This window comes from Chiloscyllium punctatum, chromosome 7 (assembly GCF_047496795.1).
Source record: "Chiloscyllium punctatum isolate Juve2018m chromosome 7, sChiPun1.3, whole genome shotgun sequence".
In the NCBI taxonomy this organism is placed as follows: Eukaryota; Metazoa; Chordata; class Chondrichthyes; order Orectolobiformes; family Hemiscylliidae; genus Chiloscyllium; species Chiloscyllium punctatum.
Window position 1 is genome coordinate 90,691,922 of NC_092745.1, and position 17,863 is coordinate 90,709,784.

Genomic DNA, 17,863 nt, shown 5'->3' on the forward strand with positions numbered 1-17,863 from the left:
AAACAAGAATTAATATTTTTAAAGTAAGCCATTGCAGGCAGCACGGTGACTCAGTGGCCAGCACTGCTGCCTCATACTGCCAGGGACACAGATTCAAATCCACCCTTGGGCGATTGTCTGTGTAAAGTTTGCACATTCTTCCTGTGTCTGTGTGGATTTCCTCCGGGTGCTCTGGTTTCCTCCAACAGTCCAAAGATGTGCAGATTAGGTGAACTGGCCATGCTAAATTGCCCATAGTGTCCAGGATGTGTAGATTAGTCAGGGGAAATATAAAAGTAATAGAGTAGGGGAATGGGTCTGGGTGGGATACTTTTCTGAAGGTTGGTGCGGACTTGTTGGGCCAAATGGCCTGTTTCCACACTGTAGGGATTCTATGATATGATAATATTTAGGTATGAATGTGGTGCTGAGAAATTATGGAGGCACTCTTTGAAAGGACCAAAGAAATGTATTACAAAAGGTTAGTTTCAGAAAATGGACTGGCTTGAAGACTTCTTTAAGGTGTACCATGCTTACTTACATAGATAGTCCAGCATTTCTAAGCTGTGCCGAGAGACACGTTAGCACAATTATCAGTTACAGCATTCAAAGGACTGAGTGACTTACTCACTAGAATTCTATTATGTGTATGCATATTTATGATCAAAATTTACCACTAAGATAGTTTTAAATTATTTAAATTATTCAGAATTAGTGATGCCAACTTACTTTTGGTTTCACATCATCTGGGTCATTAATCTTCTCTCTATCATCCCAGTCTTCAGGTTTCTCAGCATTTGGATCCTTAATTGTTTTAGGAGGCAGTAGGTCCCAGTCATCTTCCAAACTCCCAAATTCAACTTTTTCATTATCAATCTTCACTTCATAGGTGTTGTTGAAATGAACTATTAAGGTGTAGAGATGAGTGTATTCATCGTCCTGTGAGCAAAATGTTATTTCAGTTCAAACAAAGACATGACTTCTTCAATGCTTAAATTCCACTCCTTCAAATGTAAAAATCAGTTTCTTTCACTTATAAAGATTACCAGCTGTAAATTCTGTTTGATGTCCAACAAGTACAATACTTGCAGCTGGTCTTTTGCCAATGGCTCTCCTCATGGTTTGAATCATATCACCAAAGAGTACCCTCCTGCTATACAGGGCTAAATACTGTATCCCAATGCCTAGTATAAAGATAGCTGCTTTTGGTCATGAAAATAATCTGTCAATCAGCCTACAAGTCCTTTCACTGCTTCATACTTGCCAAAGCAAATGCAAACGTAACCGGAATGCACACAGGTTTCTGTTAAATTGTAAAAATGCAAGTAAAACTTGACTGGAGAAATCAGTTGTTACTTTATTGACATACTCAAATGAAATGATTAATAATGTAATTCTTTTGTTTCTGAAAATGACCTAATAGAATGAAATTACCTTTAATTAGTCAAGTGTCAATTTCAAGCAGAACTCCACCTTCACCCTGTCTCTCAAGCGGACCCATTTTATCAGAATGGACATTCCATTTCCTCAAAGTAGCTATTGTTATACCCAAGAAAGACTGCAAGTTTAGAATCTTCAACTTCATTGAATGGCAAATGTGCAGGGACATGGCCAAAATTTATTTTACACAGAACCTTTTAACCACAGAGTCTAGTTCAGCCTGTTGATTTGGATTAGATTCTAACTCCAATGTGGAACACAGTATGCTAATAACTGGCTCCTATTTATGACATGAAAACTATACCAATTCTAGTTGCAAGGAAATGTATTTACAAGAAAAAGATCTACACATACTATAGAAGCAAATTATTTACCAAATACATGAATAGCAAAAATATTAAAACTAGAGAAGTTAAGCTAAATTGATTCAAATCAATAAAACCTCTTAGCCCCTATTGCTCTTCTTGGTTTAATTTCCTGTCAAATAGTCGTGAGTAATTTGATTCAATATGTATACGGTGTATACAACTGGTGCATCAATTGGTGGAACTGCAAGGAACAACATGAAGTGGTTCAGTTAGAGAAGACCATAAGGTCATAAAACAAAGGAGCAGAAATTAGGCCATTCAGCTCATCAAATCTGCTCCGCCATTTAATCATGGCTGATAAGTTTCTCAACCCCATTCTCCTGCTTCATCTCCGTAACCCTTGATCTCCTTTATATTCAAGAACCTATCTACTTCAGTCTTTAATAAATTCAATGATCTGGCCTTCACAGCCTTCTGTGGCAACGAATTGCATAGATTCATCATTCTCTGGCTAACTCTGTTCCTAAAGGTCTTCCCTTTATTCTGAAGCTATGCTCTCAGGTCCTCGTCCCCTACCAATGGAAACACCTTCCCAACATCAATTCTGAGCAAGCCATTCAGTATTCTGTATGTTTCAATTAGATCCCCCCTCATCCTTCTCAACTCCATCAAGTATAGACCCAGAGTCCTCAAACATTCCTCATATGTTAAGCTTTTCATTCTTGGAACCATTCTCGTGAACCTTTTCTGAACCCACTCCAGGGCCAGTACATCCTTCCTGAAGTATGGGGCCCAACGTTGTGCACAATACTCGAAATGTAGTCTGTCCAGAGCCTTATAGAGCCTCAGAAGTACATCCTGATTTTCTATTCAAGTCTTCTTAAAATAAATGCCATAATTGCATTTGCCTTCCTAACTACTGACTCAATCTTCAAGTTTATCTCAAGGTTAGAACTCTCAAGTCTCTTTGCACTTCAGACTTATGAATTTTCTCCCCATTTAGGAAATAGCCCATGCCTCTATTGTTCCCACCAAAGTGCATGACCTCACACTTTCCCAGGTTGTACTCCAACTGCCACTTCTTTGCCCACTCTCCTAACATGTCTAAATCCTTCTGCACCCTCCCCATCTCCTCAGTGTTACCTGTCCCTCTATGCATCTTGTATTGTCTGCAAATATAGCCAGAATGCCCTCAGTTCCTTAATCTAGATTGTTAATGTATGAAGTGAAAGGTTGTGGTCCCAAAACTGAGCCTTGCGGAACACCACTTGTCACTAGCTGCCATCCTGAGAAGGACCTTTTATCCACACTCTCTGCTTTCTGCCAGACAGCCAAGCTTCTATCCAATGCTAGTACCTTGCCTCTGACACCATGGGCCTTTATTTTAGTCAGTAGCCTTCTGTGTGGCACCTTGTCAAAGGCACCTTCACCTTGGATTGTGATGTTGCCGCCGAGCCTCTTTGTATGCAAGAGTAGGCAGCAGACTCATGGATTTGAGCAGGGTGCACTTCAGACATCTAGTGCTCACTTAGTTTGTGCCTATTTGGATGCTAACAGCATCTCTGCCTTCCCATTTGCATATTGCTGCTTTGTTCAGAAGATCAGCCTTGCCTTGCCTTTAAGTGCAAATACGAAGCCAGGCAGCCAGTCATCTTGGTCAGCAACAATCAGTCAAAAGGTGGACATGTTGCTGCACAGCACAATGCTCTGTCACTAAGGATTCTCTCCTAATGGGAATGGAGGGAGAGAGACAAATTTCGGACTCCCACCACCAAGCTTGGCTCTCTCTGGCCTGCTTGGGGGTTAGCTTCTCCTGAAATGAAACTAAAGGAGCGGTTGAGTGAAACAAAAGTGGTTCGCACAGCTGTTAGTGTAGCCACTAGATATGCGCCAGCCCCATCACATTGAGTGGGTATCTGCAATTCCAGTTAACTTCTTGCTTTTGCAGGCTCCATCTTAGCTAGTGGTGACCACCTTCGTCCTTTGTCCACGGAGGATGGCATCAGACATGCTCCAACCATACCACATTAAAATGGTTCATCTCAAACTCATTTAGAATAAAGTTCTTCATTTCACTTGTGCACTTGGAATGCATCATCACCTTGCACTATGATGTTCAGAGACAGTTGGTGAGATCTCCCAAGTGAGTAAGTAAGATTTTTTTTGATATTCATTTGTGGAATATGGGCATTGCTGGCTGCCCAGTCCTTATTGCTTGTCCTCAGTTGCCCTTGAGAAGGTAGTGGTGCACTGTCCTCTTGAACCACTGCAGTCCACCCTCTATGGGTTGACCACAATACCATTCAGGAGGGAATTCCAGGATGTTGATCCTGCGACGCTGATGGAACGGTGATATCTTTACAAGTCAGGATGATGACTAGCTTGGAGGGGAACTTGAAAATGGTGATGTTCCCAAGTATCTGCTGCCCTTTTCCTTCTAGATGGAAATCGTTGTGGATTTGGAAGGTGCTGTCTGAGGATCTTTGGTGAATTTCTGCAGTGGCTCTTGTAGACAGTACACACTGTTACAACTGAGCACCAATGGTGGAGGGAGTGGGTACTTGTGGATATGGTGCCATTTAATCAAATGGGTTGCTTAGTTCTGGATAGAGTGTTTCTTCTTGAGTGTTGTTGAGGCTGCATTCATTCAGGCAAGTAGCGAGTTTTCTATCACATTCCAGATTTGTGTATTGTACATTGTGGACAGGCTTTGGGAATCAAGAGGTGAGTTACTCACCGCAGTAATCCTCGCCTCTGACCTGCTCTTGAAGCCACTGTGTTTATGTGGTTAGTCCAGTTGAGTTTCTGATCAATGATCACCCCCAGGATGTTAATAGTAGAGGATTCAGTAAATGAAAAACCATTGAATGTCAAGAGGCAGTGGTTATACTGTCTCTTATTGGTGATGGTCATGGCCTAGCATTTATGTGGCACAAATGTTACTTGCCACTTTCAGCCCAAACTTGGATATTGTCCAGATCTTGTTGCATTTGAACATGGACTGATTCAGGATCCGACGAGTTATGAGTGGTGTCAAACATTGTGCAATCATTAGCGACCATCCCCCTTTCTGACCTTATGTTAAATGTAAGGTCATTGACGAAGCAGCTGAAGGTGCGTTGCATCTAGGACACTACCCTGAGGAACTCCTACAGAGGTGCCCTGGAGCTGAGATGACTGACCTCCAACAACCACGACCATCTTCCTATGTGCCAGGTATGACTCCAGAGAGTTTGCCCCCCTGAAACCCATTGATTCCCATTATGCTTAGGCTCCTTGATCCACAGTTGGTTGAATGCAACCTTGATGTCAATGGCTGTTGCTCTTACTTCACCTCTGGAATTTAGTGTTTTTGTCCATTTTTGAACCAAAGCTGTAATGAGGTCAGCAGCTGAGTGGCTGTACTGGAACCCAAACTGAGCACCATTGAGCAGGTTATTGCTGAGCAGGGTGCTGCTTGATTGCAATACCTTCCACCACTTTACTGATGAAAGTAGACTTGACAGTAATTGGGGCAGGTTGGATTTGTCCTGCTTGTTATGTACAGGACATAGTTGGTAACTTTCCACATTGAGGAGAAAGTGAGGACTGCAGATGCTGGAGATCAGAATCAAAATGTGTGGCGCTGGAAAAGCACAGCAGGTCGGGCAGTATCTGAGGACCAGGAGAGTTGATGTTTCGGACATAAGCCCTTCATCAGGGATGTGATGAAGGGCTTATGTCCGAAAAGTTGACTCTCCTACCCCTTGGATGATGCCTGACTTGCTGTGCTTTTCCAGTGCAACACTTTTTGACAACTTTCCACATTGTCAGGCAGATGCCAGTGTTATAACTTGGCTCGGGAAGTGGCAAGTTCGAGAGCACAAGTATTCAGTGCTATTGTGGAATTTTGTCAGGGCTCGTATTCTTTGCAGTATCTAGTGTCTAAAACAGTTTCTTGATATCACATGGAGTGGATCGAATTGGCTAAAGACTCTTATCTTAAATGCTGAGGACAACTGGAAGAGGCATAGGTGGATCATCCACAAGGCATTCCGGCTGAAGATTGCTGCAAATGCTTCAGCCTAATGTTTTGCACGTAAGTGCTGAGCTCTTCCATCATTGGATGAGGAGGCTCCACAACTATCCCCATCTTCAATGAATTGTTTATTTGTCCACCATCAGTCAATACTCAATATGGATCACTTTGCTCTGTCTATCACTTATGGCTTATGCTACTGGCATGCAAGTAGCTCTGCTTGGTGATTTCACCAAGTTGACACCTCACCTTCAGGTACGCCTGATGCTGCTCTTGGCACATCTTTCTGCATTCTCTATTCAACCAGGGTTGATCCCTGGCTTGATGATAATTGTTGAATTGAGGATATGTGAGGCCTTGAGGTTACAGATTATGCTGGAGTACAATTCTGCTGCTGTTGATGGCCCATAATGTCTTATAGATGCCCAGTCTTGAGTTGCTAGGTGTTCAGTCTGTCCCATTTAACACAATAGTGTCACGCAAAATGATGGAGGTTATTGTCAATGTGAAGACAGGACTTAGTCTCTATAAGGACTGTGCAATGATTGCTTTTACTGATACAGTTGTGAACAGATTATCTGCAGCAGGCAGATTGGTAAGACATGTTTTTCCCTCATGTCGGTTCTCTCACCACCTGCGACACACACAGTCTAGCAGCTACGTCCTTAAAGACCTGACAAGCTCAATCAGTAATACTGCTGCCAATCCAATATTGGTGGTGGACATTGAAATGCCTCACCCAGAGCACATTTTGTGCTCTTGCCATCCTCAGTGCTTCCTCTAAGTTGTTCAACAAGGAGGAGCACCGAATTACCAGCTGAAGGAGAACAGAATGTGGTAGTCAGCATGAGGCTTCCTTGCCCATATTTAACATGAAGACACAAGACTTCCTGAGGTCCGGAGTCAATGTTGAGAATTTCCAGAGCAACTCCCTCCCAGCCACACACCACTTTGCCATGTCCTCTGCTGGGTCTGTCCTGCTGGTGGGATAGGTCAAATCCAGGGATGGGGATGGTGATGTCTGGGACATTGTAAGTAAGGTATGATTCCATGAGTGTGACACTGTCAGGCTGTTGCTGACTAGTCTATGAGACAGCTCACCCAAGTTTGGCACTAACCAATATGCGTAAGGAGGACTTTGCAGGCTTGACGAGGCTGTTTCTGCCATTGTCTTTCCTGGTCCTAGGTTGATGCCGGGTGATCCATCTGGTTTCATTTCTTTGAGACTTTGTAGCAATTGGTACAAGCAAGTGGCTTGGTAACCCATTTCATAGGGCAATTGAGTCAATCACATTGCTGTGGCAATGTGGGACTTGAGTCACAGGTAGGCCAGATCAGATTTCCTTCCCTGAATGACATTAGTGAACCAGATGGATTTTTCCAACAATCAACAATGATTTCATGCTCACCAGTAGATTCTTAATTCCAGACTTTTTTTTATTGAATTCAAGTTCCACCAGCTGCTGTGGTGGGTTCCAACCTGGGTCCCCAATACATCAGCTGAGTTTCTGGATTAATAGTATAGCATTAATACCAAAGGCCATTGCCTTCCTGAAAATATGCAGAAAGCACGCAGATTAGTAGGTAGCGAGGAGAGGGGAAGGCGTCTGAGAGGGAATAAGGGGAAACACTGCAATCCTTAGCAGGAGGTGGCTGCACAGGCAGATCTAGAGTGATGTGAGGTAATAGAGAGAAGGAACACCTAAGGTCATTAAACTTCTTCCTGCGTTGCTGGGCGTTTCACCAGGTGGTGGAAATCACACTTACTCAGGCAGCAACATCAGAATGAGTGGCAGAATCTGGTACTGTGGTCTCCTCTAATGGTCCTGAGGTAAGAAGATGTCTCTCCTGTTCACCACCTCATTCACCTGGGCCTCAAGGTCCCCGTTGGTGAAGTGGAGCGCCAACATTCTTCTCTCAGTCACATCCTTTTTAACTGTGTCGCAACATGTTGCAAATGGGAATTGGGATTACATCAGGGACGCTGGCTTCAGCAGCATCAAAACACTTACAGCCAGTGAAAGATGAATTAACATATCTCAGTTGCACTGAACAAGTTCATATAGAGTTCCTGACTGGGTCGCTGTGGTCAATACTGCTGCACTGTAAGATACTAAAGGTGCTTTTTTGGCTGAATATTTTTCTTATTCAGCATAATGTTGCAGTTCTCATTGATCTCCATCATCACCCTGTAGTCCTGGAGCGTCTTCCATTTTGTCTGGGCAGTACCAGTTCAATTCCCCAGACATGAATTACATATAAACTTGATGTGGAGGGACCATCCTATGACCCTCAGTGGCCCAAGTGGTAGAAGGTGTTGCATCACAGTTACACTGGACAGCATGAAATGCACTCTGACTTTCACATTTGGACAACATTTGCATCTTTGCCCCTCTCTCATTCCATGGAAGGTGAGCAGCTGTGGCTTTCCTATGTTTTTATTGCATCATGATGGCATTATTGCTAGAAGTTCCACAGTAAGGGTCAGTTCCAAATGAGTTTGAGATTGATGCTGGTCCTGGGCTTCCAGTTGTGTGTGTTGGTCATCAATTTGTGTGGATGCTCTTAGTTCAGGAGCCAAAGAGACCACAGCAACTTCTGCGTCTAGATCCACTCAGGACACCTAAGATGAGCGTATTGTTTGCAATATGAGAAACAAAGCAGCCCCTGTGTCATGAGACCATTTAGCGATCACAGCATACCCAAACAACATCAGCATCCTCAGAACATTTGGACATGGAGGCCCCAAAAAGGAGACCAGTGCGATGCCTCTATAAAGACATGTGGACATTGTTGTCCAGGTTCAAATGTCCGTTCCTCAAGCCTTTGGTGCATGTACAATAATGAGGGCCTATCCCCCACATCCCAATCCAAGACATTGCTTTCACCTCACACCAATTAATGGGATTGATTAGTGGTTTGGATGATGTGGTGAACAGTGCTAAGGCCAGGACTTTTAGTCGATACACTAATTCAAAACATAAAATCTGTATGCAACATTTTGTGAAAATTGATGACTTTAATCTGTACTGTCTCACTGTCTGTTTAGTGCTCTTGCCCTTTGAAGGCAATGCACAAAGGTGGAGCCCCACCCTCACAGAATGAAACACTTACAGTTGCTACTCTGGATGTGATGACAGTTATTTTCATCTCCATAGTGCACTTGTTATTTACACCTCGGTGAAAGGAAACAATAGGCATACTTCACAGGCTCGCAGACTCAGCCTCTCAGTCTAGGTGAGCACACAAATTGTCATACTCGCGTTTTCCTAGCCCTCTCTGCCAATCTCATTGGCTTTGATCTTCCCCACATTCCCATCTAGCCCATTTATTTAACTACTCGTCTCCCTTCTACACCCTCGAAACCCAAGGCATATAGTTCGGTCTTGCCAAACATCATGATGAATTGTCCTAATCAAACTCAGGGTTGCGGTGACCATCAATGATCTCCTCCTGGGCTCCCCTTCACACAATATACCACTCCCTCCCATCTCTATCGTCTCCCACCCAGTTATGTTAGGTTTCCACCTATGTTAGGTTTCACAATTATTATCCCAGCATGTGCCTTCCATCCCCAAAGATGACTTCCCAGCTTCTTCACTGCCACAGTGCCCCCAATAATATCCTTTGACTTTCATTGGATAGACCCCAGTACTAATTGTGGCACACCCACCTGACAAGCTCAAGAAGACAGAAAGTGTAGTGCTGGAAAAGCACAGTCAGTCAGGCAGCATGGAAGGAACAAGAGAGTCGATGTTTCGAGCAAAAGCTCTTCATCAGGAATATGGGTTGGGGTGGCCCAAAGTAGCTGAGAGATAAATAGGAGGAAGGTTGGGCAGGGGGAAGGTCACTAGGAATGCATTAAATGGATGCAGATGGGGTGTGATGGTGATAGGTCGGAGTGGAGGGTGGAGCAGATAAGTGGGAAGGAAGGTGGACAGGTAGGACAGTTCAAAAGGACAGTGCCGAGTTGAAGGGGTATCCATGGGCACCCGCATGGGCTCTAGCTACACCTGCCTCTTCGTCAGTTACATGGAACAGTCCATCTTCCACAGTTACACCAGCACCATTCCCCACCTTTTCCTCTGGGACATTGATGATTGTAATGGCGCCACCTTGTGCTCCCACAAGGTGGTTGAACAGTTCATCAACTTCGCAACATCTTCCACCCTGACCTCAACTTCACCTGGACCATCTTGGACACCTCCCTCCCCTTCCTGGACCACTCCATTTTCATTTCCGGTGACCGACGCAACACAGATCTGCTTCAAACTCACAAACGGCCACAACTACCTGGACTAAACTTCCTCCCACCCACCCCCTGTAAAAACGTTATCCCTTACTCCCAATCCCTCCGCCTCCATTGCATCTGCCCCCAGGAGGACCAATTCCACTCCAGAACATCCAAATAGCTCCTACTTCATGGACTGCAATTTCCCCTGCCACAAGGTCAACAATGTCCACCAGCACATCTCCTCCACTTCCCACACCTCTGCCCTTGAACCCCACCCCTCCAACTGCAACAAGGACAGAACCCCCCTGGTCCTCACCTTTCACCCCACCAACCTCCAAACATAACAAATCATCCACCACCTACAGTCAGACCCCACCACCAGAAATATATTTCCCTCCCACCCCAATCTGCTTTCTGCAGAGACCATTCTCTCCGTGATTCCTTGTTAGGTCTACTCACCCCATCAACCCACCCACCACTCCTGGCACCTTACGTTGCCACGACCAGAGGTATAAAACCTGCGCTGACACATCCCCCCCCTCACCTCCATTCAAGGTCCCAAAGGATCCTTTCACATCCGGCAGAGATTTTCCTATACCTCCAAACACCTCAACTACTGTGTCCACTGCTCTCGATGTTGTCTCCTCTATATTGGGGAGACAGGACACCAACTTGTGGAACGTTTCAGAGAATATCTCTGGGACTCATGCACTAAACAAACACACCACCCTGTGTCCAATCACTTCAACTCCCCCTCCCACTCGAATAAGGATATTCTAGTCCTGGGCCTTCTCCACCATCAAATCCGACAACTCATCTTCTGCTTTGGAATTCACCAAATACATGGAATCACCAGTTTCCTCAATGCCCTCCACCCACCTCATCCCAGATCCAACCCTTCAACTCAGCACTGCACTCTTGAACTGTCCCAACTGTCCATTTTCATTCACACCTATCCACTCCACCCTATCACTATCATTCCCCCACCTACATCCACCTATCGCATTCCTAGCTACTTTCCCCACAGCCCTACCCCTCTCCCATTTATCTCTTAGTCCCCTTGGGCTTACCTCCTACATTCCTAATGAAGAGTTTATGCTTGAAATGTCAACTCTCCTGCTCTTCAAATGCTGCCTGAGCAGCTGAGCTTTTCCAGCACGACACTTTCTGTCTCACTAAGTTTGTCAGGTGGGTGTGCCACAATCAGTTCCGGGGTCTATGCAATGAAAGTTCTCATTTTCTCCCAACTTAATGAGACAGCCCTGATTGATGAATGAGCAGTCTCCTGTCTGATATCTGTGCAGCTTCCTGACTGACTGACTGCTAATCTACAGATTGGTGGAACTGGCCCTACTGGACTGATCATTGCCCACTCCCCAGATTGTAGAAGTACAGACTCCTGGACACACTAAGTAGCTGACTGACCATGTCCAAGATCTTGGACTATAATCAGATGCAACCTGTGAGTTACTGTGCTGGTGCCTCCTGATAGAAGTCCCTTTTCTTGTTTGGAGTGACCACAAACTGCTGCCCTTAGTCTTTGAGATATGACTGTCTGGGTGAAGCACATACAACGTGTTTGCCATGTAAGCTGCTAGTACGTAGTGTTGATATAACATTGATCTAGCCATGTGCCATACAGTAAACTGTTCAGCCTCTTGACTAATCATTGCTGACAATCACGACAAGCTGCCTGGCTTTGTCTACACTAAACAGCAAAGCAAGTCAGAAGTTCTGCAAGATTTTAAGTTCTGAATAAAGTGGCAAAGTGCAAAAAGGCAAAGCAAAGATGCCATGATCCAAATAGGTACAAAATGATTGAGCATGAACAGTGCAAATCAGGACCCCTGAGATGCACCTTAATTTATTCTTGTGATGGGTATTTGCCGCTGGCAGCAGCACTACAATGAAAATTGCTAATGCACTCCAAGGTAGCATTTGAAGTGGCAACCTGTATTGTAAGTGGATCAAAGATATGTCATGATGATGCAGTGAGGTTTATCATTGTCTAATGCCAAACCCATTGGATGAGGGTGTCGGCAGTCACTGCCCATGGAGCATAACCTGAGATGTTGGTCGCTGCTGTCCCTGGAGGCCCAGGAGAGCAAGCAGCAAGCTGGACCTGCCAGGTACTCATTCTATTTTTCATGTTGGGAATTGTTGTTATCTAATTTCTAGCCAGCATGTTGGAGAGTACAAACTGCGCACTGATGAGGTGAGATTTGTTACTAATAGCATGTAAATGGTTCTTGCAGCTCCCAACTGAGATTCTCATCTCACAATTCAAAACTTGGATGCACATCTAGACATTTTTTGAGATCAAGAATCTATTTTCTTCTGACCATTTTTTCCCAACTGACCTACCATTACCCATATCATTCAGAGGCTGGGAAGATTCTGCTCTATGTTTCAATTTGAAAATATTTAGCTACAATGCATGCCAGGTTCAACGTATTTAACTTACTTGATTTTCTTCATTAGAGACACATAACCATCTGACAAAGACCTGGAAAATGGCAGGACAGAAATGTTCTTGCAGCTATAATCCTTGACACTTTATCAATAACATGTTACTGTGCCAAGCTTCTCTGCTGTTTTTAACAGAATATTGTGATCATGAACAAAACATTTTGTATGCAAACAAATATTCTGACTCAACTTCCATTTGAGGTATGACATTTAAAATTGTTATTTACATGTTCAGCAAAAATGAAGTATGCAAATAAAGTTTCACTCTTGGCATACTTTCATCCTACAATAGGATGGATTCTCAGTGTTTAATTTTTATAAGTAGTTAAACATTCTAAATTGATTAATAGTACATCAATCCAATACATAAATGACATGCATCACTTACTGTGTAAAATATAATAGGAATGAAATTTGTCATGGTAGTAGCAAATAATAGTCATTTTTACATTCCACTTTTTTTATCATGGATTCAATGAAAAGGAATGGGACAAGTTGATAAATGGGTTGACAATTCATTATCATACAGTTTGTTGTTTTGAAAGGTAGATTTTTCCAAACCATCGTTGGAACTTTTTGAGGATGAACCAGTTGGGGAGACAAAGAAGAATCAATAAATGCAGTATACCTGGATTTCCAAAAGGCATACAATAAGGTGTCTTAAATAGACAAGATAAAAACATTTGGAACTGGGGGCAAGGTATTAACATGGAATGGAGATTCATTAAGACAGGGGGGAAAGAGTGTGCATAGACAGGGTGTTTTGACATGGACAAACTCTGACAAGTAGAGTGCTATGAGGATTAATTTGGGGACCTCAGATATTGAGGCTCAGTGGTTGGCACCGCTGCCTCACAGTGCCAAGGACCTGAGTTCAAATGTAGCCTCAGGTCTGTGTGGAGTTTGCACATTCTCCCCGTGTCTGCATGGGTTTCCTCTGGGTGCTCCGGTTTCCTCCCACAATCCAAAGATGTGCAGGTTAGCTGAATGGGCCATGCTAAAATTGCCCATAATGTTCAGGGATGTGTAGGTTAGGTGCATTAATTAGGGGTAAATGTAATGGGGTAGGAAATAGGTCTGGGTAGGTTACATTTCAGAGGGTCAGTGTGGACCTTTAGGGCCAAAGGGCCTGTTTCCACATTGTAGGGATTCCACAATAATCTGTATTGATGACTTGAAGAGACGAGTCATGTATCTATGGTTGCTGATGAAACCAAAGGAATATGGAAAAGTAAATTTTGGGAAGGATATGTAGAACTGCAAACAAATCCTAGAGGCAAAGACAACACATAGGTTAAGTGAGTAAACAACAGGATGGCAGGTGGAATATATTGCGGGCAGCTGTGAAGCTGTTTTGTTTAGTCAGAAAAGCAGAATAATTTTGATAAGTGTGAAATATTAAAATGGTGTTGTTCAGAGAGACTTAATGAATTCATAAACAGAGTGCAGAAAGTTAACATACAGGTAGAGCATGTAATTAAGAAAGCAAATGGCATGCTGGACTTCTTTGCAAGGAGTTTGGAGTACAGGAATAATGAAGACTCGCTCCAGTTGTATAATTTGTGAGCTCACATCTGGAGTACTATGCCGTTTTGTTCTTTATATTTAAGGAAGAGCATACCTGCTTTACAGGTGTACATTGAAGATTTTGCTAAATGCATTCCTAGAATAAAGGATGAGAGGCTAAATAAATGAGGTCTATATTCTCTGGAGTTTAAAAATATGGGAGACAATCTTATCAAAACATGAAAAACAATTTGGAAGTGTTAACAGTGTAGATGCTGAGAGATTGTCTCTGCTAGTCAGGAAGTGAAAGCACAAGGATACAGTCATAGCATATGGAGTCAATCATTAGGGGCATGGATACGTTCAAATTATTTCACTTAAAGGCTTGTGAATCAGTGGAACTCTCTACCTGAGAGGGTTATGGATCTACTATCACTGAATACATTGAAGGCTGAGATAGATGTGTGAGTCAAGAGATATGAAAAGCAGGCAAAAAAGTGAAGTTGAAACACAAAAGCAGTCACAATGTGTGAACAATGTGCAAATGTGACAGGCTGTACACTTTACCCTGGTTTTCATTTCTTGTATTCCTGCGCTCTTGGAGCTGTTCAACTTATCTATTAGAGATTAAAAGTATGTTCTCAAGCTCAAATTTGATGTTTTTTGAAACAAAATTACCTTGCATCTAATATCTTTTTTAATCAAGTGGTTTTCTCCTTTGTAGCTGAAGATCACGTGAACTTTTTTTGTTTCTGGTCCACAAATATCGGGACCTGAGGAATATGATGACATTAAAATTTGTTATTGAACTCTGAAGGAAATTATAACCTGTTGAAGGCATGGTTATCTATTTCACTACTTTAAATATTATAATAGTCTTTAATGAAGGTGTAAAAAGTATCCACTGAAAAACTTTGCTCGATTCGCAACTTTCAACTGACTGAGCATCCAACCTGAATTCCAAGATACTTCAACATGGACCATGGTGCTGCTGTCTAATTCCATATGATATTTATGGTTTTATTTTGTTCCAAGAAATTTGCTTGGTATGTTTCTTATAATAATTTTAATTGCACTTGATTAAGTTACATTGTAAAGTTTTCACAAATGCAATTACTTAATGAGCATCAGTGATAATTATCAAACTTACATGTCACCTTAATAATTAGATGGAGTCAAATATGAGCTCTGTGATTGTATTAGGCTCTAACTGGTTTATTTCATATAGTTAAGCACTGTAGAGTAGAATTGGAGCCTGATATAAACATCTTTATAAGTTTTCATAGAGACACACAATGTAAACAATGATCTGCTTGAAACACAACCACCATAGTTTCAGTCTGTTCCTACACATCACAAAAGTGAATTTCCAAGTTAATACCCACTGCCTGAATGCAGTCAAACTCTCAGTCAAGTACGTGATGTTCTCATTCTGGCACATGGTAGTGATTGGCAGAAAATTTCAACACAATTATTGTTGGGATTTCAGAATATGGTACTATAGGAAATTTCAGTACCAAGTGAGGAGATGCCATATAATAATAAAAAAAGGCACCAAACCTCGACAAATGAAATTGTCCCAGATTTGCTAATGTTAGATTAATACTAAAGTGAAGGTCATGAAAATGTCATCCTCACGAGTTTTACAATCTGTTCTTCAAACAAAAGATCCTGTCTACCTATCCCTTTCCATTGACCTTCTGATGAAGTGTATGTGATTAATTTTCATAATAGCACTCGTTTTTGATAGGGTTAAGATAGATTCAGTGACATCGTAAATGGTGCCATTTTGAAGATTTGGTATGGGTTGATCCATGGTCACTACTTACCAAACATTATATAATAAGGAGAATTTCCAGACATGTCTTCTTGGTTGAGATTAGCAGGAAAAAGCTTAATGTATCCCCCACCACAGTCAATATTTTGCTCATGTTTAACAGTGAATTGTATGACTAATGTTTGTCCTTCATTGTTGAATTCTTCAAATCGAATTGATCTTGCATAAAACTTGGCATCCTGACTTGTCTGGATTCCTGTAAGACAAAGTAAAGTGTGTACTTTGAGATAGTTTGAAGAGCAGATCAAAAAATTGATACAAGGATGTTTCAGTAAAATAGTCACTCCAAGACATCTATTGTACTTGACATTCTCTCTGAAAAAATATTTTTTATTTATTGGTGTTACCATTCTAAAACTGAATAATACAAATTTTACTGCTTCCCAGGTGTCAGGGCCAGGAACATTTCAGAAAAGCTGGAAATGTTTTCAGAAAGAACAGGAGAACAATCCACATGATCCATGTTGGATCCAAAGGTATAGGAAAGGTATCATATTTTGCAAAACAAATTTAGAAATGGGTTCTGGAACAAAATTCTCCAGTTTATATTCTCCACCATGTGCTTACTTGAGAAAGGATATAATTGCATTGGAGGAAACACACAGAAAGTTAACTAGATTAATTTCAGAGATGAAAAGCTTTTCTGTTGAGGAGACATTGAGTAGGTTAGGTCTACACTCACTTGAGTTCAGGAGAATGAAAAGAGATTTAACTGAGGTATATGAGATGCTAAAGGGTTTTGACAAAGTAGACATAGAATGAATGTTTCCCTTTGTGGGGTAATCTAGGATGAGAGGTCACAGTTTTAGGACAAGGGGTAGCAGATTTAATACAGAGATGAGGAGGAATTACTTCTCTTAAAAGATCATAGAATTCACTGCTTTATAGTGCTGTGGACACCAGGACACTGAATACTGAGGACCCTCAATTATCCGAAGGACATGGGTGGCAGTATTTTGTTCGGTTAATTGAATTCTGGATAATCGAATGCCAACTAACATACTTTAGTCAAGCATTGGGACCTTGCGATCTTGCAGGATAATCCAATATTTGGATAATTAAGTGCCGGATAATTGAGGTTCCTTTGTAAATTTAAGGAGGAGTTAGACAGATATTTGCTTAGAAGTAGATTAAAGGGTTATGGGGATGACCAGGAAAGTAAAGTTGAGGTTGAGATAAGAACAGCCGTGATTATATATTAAATGGCAGAGCACACTCAAAGGGCTGAACTGCTATTCTGCTCTGAGTTCTTATGTCCTAGAAGAGGGAAGAATGGAAGACTAAGAACTCACCTCGTGGCTAAAGAAATGATACCAGGAAAATAATTTCTATTTTGTGTTATACTGACATCTGTTCTGGGGAACAAGGAGACACTACATCCATATTGGAAGTAAGCTAATGAAATGAAAAATAATACTAAATAGGGGAGAGAAGAAGTATTTAAACTAGGAAAGAAAAAAAACAGGGTAAATAAAAACAATTCAAACATGAAAGTAGATAATATGGAAGTAGATTAAATTGACATTAAAACAAAAATTATTAATAAACAAAATGAATAAAGGAAGTGCAAGAGGAAGAAAGGAAAAATTCAAATTGACCAGTCATACAATCACAAAGTAAACTTGATTCAAGTATAATGGGAAAAGTGCAAACTTAAATATAAACAAAAACAAGTAGTTTATAATATTTTTAGGAAGAGAATACAAGATTAAACAAAAAACAATATTTACAGTATATGGGAAGGAGAGCTACAGACAGATTAATCTGGGTGGAGCGCAAAGATTTCATGAAGTATTATTGCATAAGTAAATATGAACTAGAAAACAAACCTCTTTGTGGGGAGAGAGAGGAAAATGGTAAAGGAAACCTGGAGATTTAAATCAGGAAGCTGAATTAATGTAATTTGTTTCTGCTTATTCTATTTTCACTGTTTACCTTTGTCCTTCTCAGAATCACCATAGAATTTTCCTGCATGGAGTATGAATTTACCATAGTCAGACCTGTGTTTTGATTCTATCCATCTTTTTTCCCAAGCATCTATATTAAAAAAAAGAAATGAATCACAAAGCTTA

At 41.7% G+C, this 17,863-nt stretch overlaps 1 protein-coding gene across 1 annotated transcript in view; it reads right to left on the reverse strand.

The window, feature by feature from the left end:
• LOC140479911 (calreticulin-like) overlaps positions 1–17,863 on the reverse strand; it is a 44,281-nt gene that overhangs the window by 17,091 nt on the left and 9,327 nt on the right. Inside the window, exons 2-5 of the mRNA XM_072574280.1 lie at positions 17,727–17,828; positions 15,784–15,987; positions 14,633–14,727; positions 709–918 (exon numbers count right to left, since the gene is read on the reverse strand). Coding sequence (XP_072430381.1) covers positions 709–918; positions 14,633–14,727; positions 15,784–15,987; positions 17,727–17,828 — 611 coding nt within the window. The remainder of the gene's footprint in view (positions 1–708; positions 919–14,632; positions 14,728–15,783; positions 15,988–17,726; positions 17,829–17,863) is intronic.